The sequence below is a fragment of the Eufriesea mexicana genome, unplaced genomic scaffold (genome assembly GCF_001483705.2).
Source record: "Eufriesea mexicana isolate 0111107269 unplaced genomic scaffold, ASM148370v2 scaffold18152, whole genome shotgun sequence".
NCBI classification, from domain to species: Eukaryota; Metazoa; Arthropoda; class Insecta; order Hymenoptera; family Apidae; genus Eufriesea; species Eufriesea mexicana.
In genome coordinates, this window is record NW_016925480.1 from 306,826 (window position 1) to 316,550 (window position 9,725).

The 9,725-nt window shown below is 48.0% G+C and overlaps 1 protein-coding gene across 1 annotated transcript in view; it reads right to left on the reverse strand.

The window, feature by feature from the left end:
- Nucleotides 1–5,724: 5,724 nt before the first annotated feature.
- Nucleotides 5,725–9,725, reverse strand: part of Ance-3 (angiotensin-converting enzyme Ance-3) — a 44,618-nt gene continuing 40,617 nt past the window's right edge. The window contains exon 13 of the mRNA XM_017909507.1: nt 5,725–8,078. Within this exon, the coding sequence (XP_017764996.1) occupies nt 7,933–8,078 (146 nt within the window). The 3' untranslated portion in view covers nt 5,725–7,932. The remainder of the gene's footprint in view (nt 8,079–9,725) is intronic.

Consider the following 9,725-nt stretch of genomic DNA (forward strand, 5'->3'; position numbering starts at 1 on the left):
GTTGTCAATAAAAGGGCAAACGAAAAATATTCCTTTACCTCTAGTCTCGAACGACCTATCCGATGCACCAAAATGGCCGCCGCGCGTTTCTAAAGATAGTCGTCATTAAATATCCGGTGCCCAGCGGCGACGTAAAAAGTTAATTAATGTAAATGCTTTTAACGACCTGCGCGAGTACCAGTGTCACGACTCCGTCGGCCTCCGTAACGATTAATCTGCATCACGGTTTCGCGTGAAATCGCGTAAGAGCCAGGTAGAGGCTGCTGCACAGAAATCCGACAGAAGTCCGACAGAAATCCAACAGAAATGTTGGTATTTCCAGTTTAAATCGACCCACTACGCGCATAATGATATCGCGAATAATTACAGTCGCCTGGCTGCCTCTTACACGAAACACGCTCGCCATCCGAGGCATTTCTTGCCTCGCGACTCGATTTCAAAACGATTTGCGTCAAGAAACACTCCAGGTGTTGCGAGTCTGCTTGATTTACGACACACACGGCTGGGTTTTGAAAATCGAGAAACACTCGGATGTAGAAACACCCGGCCGAGTAAGCCTATCCGTGGACCAACTCGATGGAAGATTTATTAATCGGTTATCGGCGCAGCCGATTAATAAAAGCCACCGGTCACGAAGATAGCCTAATTGCAACGATTTGTCGGCGTCTAGAGGAACTGGGACAAGACCCGAGTGACAGAGACCTCGTGATTTAGCTGTCCTTCGCAAGATCCAACGGTGATAAACAACCTACTCGTCAGGGGTCCTCTTTCAGCTTTCCGGATACCACCTCCGGACACCTTTCCCCATTTAAGCACCTCGAATCTGATTTTATGGAGACAAAGTCGATCGCCTTGATGCCCCGGCCGGTCGTAGAGTCTGCAACTTTCAAATTGGCCCACCTCGAGTCTTCGCGAGATTTATAATCGAAGGGAAATTGCAACGGCCCGTGAAGTCTTCGAATTATCGTTATTGGTTTCCAATAACCGAACCTAACCCCGGGCATCCTCCGAGGGAAAAATTAATACTTGCCGCGCAACCTTTCCTCGAGCTAAGCATCGGTTAGCTGCATAGGAGGCTTCAGCTTCCTCGTGATCTTTAGTCATGGTAATAACACGCTTGCACCGTGATACGAGCTTAACCTTCTGATCCTTCGCATTCAGCTCGCAGAGTACGAGACATCCTCTGGACATATCTCTCAAGGAACACGGATTTTAAACAAAAATCGTTTGAAACAGAAGCACAGGATGCTTCGTAAAACCTACCCATTGGGGAATTAAAAATTCACCTTTATTTCTTAATTCGTAGGTAATTTATTAACAAGAAAATAGGGTGATCCGACATTGACACGTGTCGTTGTCAGATTAAAAATCCTCGGTTAGCCTCTGAATCATGCATATGCTAAACAGAAACACGGGAATTTTGGAAACCGCCACACCCTAAATTAAAAATTCACGTTTATCCTGTATGTCTTAATGATCTTAAATGGAAGTGTAGAATTAATAATTTTACACGGTGAACTCGTGGAATCTATGCTGGAAGGGTAATACGGTATTTTCCCTACGAGCTTTAAGGCTTAAAGCTGCGCTTTTTACGCATCGACTGTTATTTCTCACGCGTCAGCCTGCCGGACGATTTATTTACACGAGAAATAATTTCCCACCGTGTTCGTTCGCCTTTTTCACGTCGGCTAACAGGATAGGGAAATGCACGCTAATGTTGCGCGACGTTATTAACTTCTGCAAGCAACGGCCACTTATTCACGGTCTATTGTTCTCGCTGGCAGAGAGGTTGGTTATGCCAGCTAAGCGTTAATCGATACCATCGTCGACGTTTGTACACGTTCCGCGATTCGAAACACCTAAAACCAGAGGGAGAACCTGACTCTAATCGAAGCCAGGTGAAAACCCTCTCCACGCGGGGGGAAGAATTCGTAAAAATGACCGAGATCACGGATACGCACGGTCGGACCAATTAGTATGCCAGTCCTGTCGACGTTTCTGCCTTTACGACGACAGCAAGGTTGCCCTGAATAGCTACGAGCTGCCACCGCATCGCTGGAACCGGCTTCGTGCGTTCCGATCGGCCAGGCCCGCGTTCTTCCATAAATTTTCCGCAACTCGGGGCTGAACACGCGTGAAAGTTTCCGGGTGTCACTTCCACCCGGTTTCCTGTATCTTTCCCTCCAAACGCGGGAAAAATACTACACTATCCTGCGAATAAATATTTTCTTATCGATCATGTATCGCCGAGGTAGGAAAATTCCCGGAGCTGTGATCAATCGTTTGACAGTTAGGAGTCTTTGCAGAAATTTGGTCAGGAAAGATCAACCGAGGTGATCGCGAGTCTTTCGTAACAGTATGAAACATAAATCGATTTATTTTTTAGACAGAATTCGCAGCTAATCGTTTGCCTGTTAGGGGTCTTGCAAAAATTCGGACGGAAAGAGCCGAGTGAGACGATTGACAGTTTTTCGAAACAGCGATGACACGAATCGACTTATTTCGATAGGGAGAATTAGTAGAGCTATAGTTAACCGTTCGAGTGTTAAGAGTCTTCGCAATAATTTTGTCGGGAAATAGCAAAAGACTGTATGACACTTCTTTCGATTCAAGTTGGAAGGTTCCAAGCGGCCCGATGGCATATTCCCCGTTCCAAGTCGAGAGGTGTCAAGTGATCCGATAGCCATCTCTCATAACAGTAAAGACACGAATCGATGTCTTCTGTCTGAGAAAATTCGCGAAACGATCGTTGATCGTCCAAGTGCTATAAATCTTCGCGGGAATTCCGATCAAAAGTGCGATTTGGCAGTGCCTAGGCACAGTCCGAGTATGCGGTCAATTCGATTGTACTCCAGCGATTAGGTGACGCCTTCAGCCGGTGAACGGAGAGCGAAATGACTAATCGTGAGGTAGCCCTTGGTCGGATTTCCAATGAAACGTACTCTCGTCATTAAACGAACCAAGTGCCAAGCATTGCCAACCGTTTTACTTACTAATTCGTTCTGATAAACAACAGAGTCTTATTTCAAATTTACTGAAATGGGTAAGGCATTCTGATCTAAGCAGCACCCTCACGGATCTGCTAGACTCGACCTGTCTGTCGGAGAGCTAACAAGTTAATTGTCTAAGGAATTCGAATCGATTTTGCTCGAGTCACGTACCGAAAGAACGTCGTGGCGTGACATTTCTGGCATATCTGGCTGAAAACGAAGGAAATGACCGGTGACAGGACGCCGATACCGCTGTACACGAGGAAGGGAATTCGTAATTGCGATAGAGAGTCGAAGAGGCGAGTGGTCGTAGGTTCGGTACCCTAGGTGAACTCTCGTTTTTCCCAAAATGACGTAAGACAGTTGTAATCCTGGCGGCGGATCGTACGATTATGAGCCACGAGTCAACGGAACGTGGAAGTACGGGGACATTGCGTAAGGATTGCGCTAATGTACGTCGCGTTGTTTACTGTCCGCATGAACATCGGCCCGGGAAACGTTCAATTAATATCCCCGCTATGTCAGGGGACGTACGGTTTGGACATAACGAGTAGAAAGTGAATTGGTTGCATAAATTCGACACATTTTTCTCCGATACGATCGCGTTTAACCCTGACGGCGAATTTCCAAGGAATCTTCTTCAACGTCCCGTCTCGTTAATATTACCAGTCATGGCGACAGGCATGACCCAAATGACACAAATACGAGTTGCATTTATAGCGAAATTTCTTTTTCGTTTCAGCCTTGCTTTTCATAAACGAGTTTGACTGACGTGGTACTATCGTTTATAGCAAATTCCAATCTGCAAACTCATTCGAAGCTGTCAAAGGAACCTCGGTTTGCGAAATTCCGTTACAAAATGGAGTGCCTCTCCGCCAAAATCCTTTCATTTTAACATATCGATTTTCGTTTCTTAATCCACGTTTGCAATGTTAGAAATCTTTTTATTTTGAAATATCGCGATAGATTTTTGTTTTCTTAAGGTTGCAATGTTAATAAATCGGTGCGTCGATTTTTTGCCAATTTTTCACCGTCGCGAAAGCGGAATTTCGACGCGCTCTCTTCTTCCGACCGCTGATCCTCCACTTCCGGTTCATAAATCCGCGCGTGTCCGCCGAATACATAATTCCCTCGCTTTCTTCGCGTCTTTTTCTCGTTGCGTGCCGAACATACGCTCGTTACTTTAACCCGGGACGAGCAACGATCATGCGATTCGATAAGCAAGGCACCGGCCATGATCGTTTTCGTCGATCCGCCGATCCGATTGTCGCTCGAGCATATCTCGAGGAATCCTCGTCGAAAGCTGTTCCATCCCGCCATTTTCTCTTGTGCAACGTCCTTTACTCTCGTTTCTGCGCCGCTTTTTTCACTCCCCGGGATCGTAAAAGTACGATCTTTACCACGGCCGATTACGTAAGTTTATGGGTGCTCTCATTCATAAGATCCGAACGGGTGTAGCCAGGCTCGCGTCTACTTTCGAATGGAATTCATTACTCGAAGGCAAATTGGATAGACACGACTCTCGTTATGCGAATACCCCGTGGTTCGGTTTCATTCAGAGGATAGTCGGAAATTAATGGAATAACAAATTGCAGAATTAAGTTAGTTGCACAAGCGAGTGACATTGCGCCCCGTTTTATCCGTCTAAATTGCGCAAGCAGGCCATTGTTCTCCTCTAATCATGATTACTCTCATTACGATCCGACCAGGGATTAGCCTGCGAGTATCGTTGACCACCGGTTTCATTTTCTGTCACGCCGTTCTCCAGTGATCTCTTCGACCACGGTACAAGGTTCACTTTCGACCCGTCCAATCGTTTCCATCGAAATCGAAGATGTACGAAAGTGTGGCCTTGAGACCTAGAAACCCGTGGCCTTGAAAGAACGTCACTTCTCATCCGAGGATTCCGCTCTCGTCGATATTCGCCGATCATCGTCGTTTTCTGTCACCTTCCTCGAGTCAGGAGAAAAGGAAAAAGAGAGGGAGAAGAGGAGACAAATATATCGGTATATATAGCGGTCGTGATGGAATTTCCGCGGAATTTTCCTCCATCGAATTTCGAAGGTGCATACGCGCGAGGGCGTGCGTGCATGCACGGAGGAAGGTGAAAGTGGACGAAAGGCATTCGACGGAGTCATTGTGCAGACGTTTCGCGGAAAGTCGGGACTTCCCGGCCTTCCGATTGCGTAACCGGACGGACCAGTTTTTGGCCAGCAGACGGTCGAGCAGGGAACGGAATCGAAAGCGAAAGGGACGGCCGATCGGATCGGTTCTCTGCTCGGTTCTCTGTCCGCTTCTCGGATCACCGATCGGGAGAAAAACGACCTCTTGACCCGAGTGTGTCGTGGCCGGAGGCCATCGAAAACCGTGCTGGAATCGAGATTGACGAGCGGGGCGTGACTTCCCTCGTGTTTCTTTTCTTCCTCTCCCTCCCCCTTTTATTTTCTCGAGATTTCCTCGCGCCGAGAAACCCTGCAGGCTTACCCACAGCCTGGGTAAATTCGCTCTCGATCATCGTCGCGGAGCCAACTTATCGCGTCTCGATCGTCGATACGATCGTCGTTAATTGACGATTCAAGGTAAAAATTCCGTATCGGCAATCGATGCTGATTTATTTAACGAGCTCGTTATGCAACCACGCGTAGATCGGTAATATAATTCGGTCGAACGGCCTCCAGTTGTCAGCTCTTCTTCCAGGAGGAAGTCCATCCCGCTCGATTTTCTCCGTGTTGCGTGCTGCGAGGAGAAATCTAACGAATTTCCGCGAATCGTTTGGTCGTGGGTAATTCAGAAATAATATAATTTCACAGAAACGGGGAAATTTCATCAGACCGATTTCAATTTCGCTCGTAAATCACGCGCGTTAGGTGTACTTACGGTCGTCGGACAGGTTCCTCCGGCACGTCGTCGCCCGAAATGTTAACATCCCGTCGATCATAATATTCGAGACGCATCGAACGCGAAAGGGGCGATAAGATCGGACACGTTCCAGACGGGACCAATAAAAGCATCGCGGCACGTTCGGTGACGCAATGAAACACACTGCCGGTCTTTCGAACTCGGTTTCCGCATCTTCGCGTTACGCAAGTGGGTGAACCAGTTTCTGGACAGACCACCTTTGTGTAATTATGCCTGAGCAGCTGTCTCCGTAGGAACAATAACGTCTCCTATTGCGGCCCGCGTGAAAGCTGACGTCCTACACGCTCCCGACGAAAGTTCCAGCAAAGGATCAGCATCCTCGTTAAATTTCGCAGGCCATCGGATAATCCGCTCGACGTCGTTGGGAAAATATTTCCTTACTCATTCGTCAAATTTCTCTCGCTTACTCGGATGCAAGAAGTAGCGAAAGAAAGATAAGCATCGGAAGGATTTAACCGATTTACCAGATTTCACCCGATTTTTCTACATTCTGCTAAACTGGGTATTTAAATGAAGCAATTTGTCAAAGAAAGGCGAACCCCCGGCAAAACTGGAATTCTTCTCTTATTCAGGTAGAAGGTGTAAAAGGGATTGGACAGGTAGACCTCGATGGTTCGCACGATTCCGCGTGACTTTTTCCAGATTTTTTCAACGCCGCGTTTAAGTGAAGGGATTCACGAAAGAAAGCTGTTCCGGACGGAATTAGAATTTTTATGGGCCTCGTGGTAACGGGATTATACGCGATAGAGCGAAAGGGACGGAGCACTTTAATTACGCAACCCGGTAAACCAATTTCGGGCTCGTCGTCAAACAACTTTTATTCGGCGGTCGAGGCCTCGATTCGAGTGCCGCGAAAGTCTGGGAATAATGGGTTCCGGACAGCAGGTTCTCTTTGTGTAGAACGAACAATGAGAAGAAGTCCAGCCTCGTATCGTGTTCCTCCTTTGTAAGTTGGACCCTGAAATCGCGAATTCGGCTTGCGACACTGCCTTATTATAGAACGCCGTTACAGAATCGGCTGATCATGGAAGTACTCGGTGCTAGAAATTTATTTAAAGCCTCGTTCACCCATTTCCTCGCGTGCACGCGCTCCACCGCGCTCTCCTACGGCATAACACGAGTAATTCACCTTAACGACCCACGTTTCGTGGACAACTAACGCGATCGACGGTGCAAAACTCCTTGTACCGATATACCGATACGGATTATAGATTTTCTCCTCATGAAAATTGCAATGGTGTACCCCTGGATAATTCCCGATCGAGCTCATTTGCGATCGAAATATCGTCCAATTACGATACGCTCGGAATTGTCCGCGAGTGGTTGGCTCATTGCGAAACCGGCTGACATCTACTCGATTCGTCGGATTACGGATTATTTTATATTTACACCGCGAGAGTCGAGTCTCTCGCCTGATTTCTGTGAAAAGGCATCGCGGCTAGCGTCCGACTCGAGCGCTCATTGGCACCGTTTAACGACCGAGCACGTAAATCTCTTTGTGTTTATTAAACCCTGGTGCCGTTTCAAGGTGTACGACACGAGAGCAGCCCTCGACACCGCGAAACGATTTATGCGCCGGAGGCGTGCTCGCACGCGAGCTTAATTGCACGCGTACCATTGGCCGTGTCGCGGCATCGCGGTTAAATTAATGACACTCGCGAGGGTAACAATAGCGACCGGATACACGCCACGTTCCACAGAACTCGACGCGTTTTACCTGAATATCGCTGACTCTCGCCGCTTGTCACGTTCCACGATAATTCGGGGAACGGTCAACTATGACTCGTTCAACGAGTTGCAAAAGGGAAGGAATACTCGGGTGATAAATCAGATTGGAGGCCTCGTTGAACGAGTTATACGCGTTTCGGTCGTTTGTTTGGTATCTTCGGCTTTGGCGGAACAAGGATCGTCCCTGATGAACGACCCTCTGGAGAAAAGGGAAAGTGACGCTTCAGACGCTCTGGGCTGCGAAAGCTTCTCGAACGTTTGACTCACTGTTCCTTTTTTGGTGGTCTTCCTTTGCTTAACGAACGACCGAAATCGTTAAGAGGATTGCCGTGATTCCTGATACTGCCCATGTCGCGTGCAGTGACGAAGCGTCGTTGTAGAATCCGCTTCCGTAGACCTGCAGACCGGCGGTCTCGATGCTGCGCTTGCAGTAATCTCCGTCTGCAATCCGAGTAATACACGGTTAGGCGAATTAGTGGCTGAGGGTATGGTTGTCGTTACAGTGCGGGACCGAATGATACAACGGCAAGGGTACGAAAAACGAACGAAATTGACAATCCCATTATCTTGGCATTTATGAAAATACTCCAGAGGCATCGATTCTTTTCTAGTATTTTTATCCACTGCGTCATACTATAGTACTGACCTTCCTTTATAGAATCGATCTTGGTTCATAACGGTACGATTTACTCCCGCCGACATATATCACTTCGAAGGTGCCCATAAGACACTGGGAATTATAAGGCGTGCTATCACTTTATCCTGCACTCTGTCAAATTGACGAATGATTCCTCGACGATACCCGTTCCGCGGAAGAAATGGCACTGCTCGAGGTGAGCCAGCGGAAATTACAGAGGTCGGAAAATAGTTTGCAGGGAGAAGGAAAGAGAGTACTTTGCAATGATAAAGAGAAAAGAAACAGGTATCGGTTCGATCGCCTCGAGATTTCGAGTACCATATCGGGTCTCAATGAATCGCGAGGCTGGTGAAGTACAAGGAGAACGGGTCGCCGAGATCGGTAGATCGGTCACGGCTACAGGGCGAAGGAGAGAAATCGATCCGCTTCAAAATCCGGTGAGCAAGATCAGAGGAACTGAGGGTAAAAAAAGGCGCGTCGAAGAAAGCAAAGGGAGAAGAAAACAGGTTACTTCCCCTTTCGTCGCGTGACGCGTTGTTTCGGTGCTCGACATTTCTCTCGAAACTCGATCGCCGTAAAATCCAGCGTCGTTTACCAACAAGCGAGTCATCGAGATTGCGGCATATCCGGCCCACGATCTCTTCTCACGCGTATCGGCGCGTATTTTTAAACTCTCGTCACTTGTCCGCTTCGCCGATTAACCTAACCTCAATGTCCCGTCGAATTCCGCCATCTTGCGCAGTCTAACCTCGCGATGGCCGCCGCGCGAGGCTGCCAACGTTCGATTTATATCTCGGCAGCCTGTTCCTCTTCGAGAATCGCGAATTTGATATTCTCCCCGAAGGGTCCATTACCTCTGCCATAATCAGCACGGTGTGAGTGCAGAGGTGCAAGCGATTAGAAATGCTTTCCCCGTTGATAGGTTGAAAAGCGGCGTGGAAATGGCGATTATAGGAGATCTATTTAGAAGGAAATCAAAGGACGGAGTAAAAGAAGGAAAGAGGAACGTATGGCGATCGACCGAGAAATTATACAACCGGTGCTCTTTCTCCTCGTAATGCAAGAGTCACGTACATCTTGGCTTTCCATCGCGACCGCTTCTCAGAAGCGGTTCATTTTTCCTCCAGCGACGCCGAACCTGCCACGATTTTCCTTCTGCTCGTTTCGACCAGTTCTACGACTCGGTGTAGAGAATTCGATTAACGCCGATCATCGTCCTAAAGATCGCGCAACGAAATCAACCCGCGCGCGAGATGAAGCGGAAGATCGTAAGCACACGCGTGTTCGCCAGGCAAATCGACAGGCTTGGAGCTGCAGCATGCAATGGAAACGAGAAGCGGAATCGACGAACGTGTCTCACGATTCAACGTTTCTCTATCCTTCTGTGGTACACCGTTCTTTCCCCGATCTAGTCCGATTTCGCAACCCGCCAGTCCCACGGGGCCAGAACT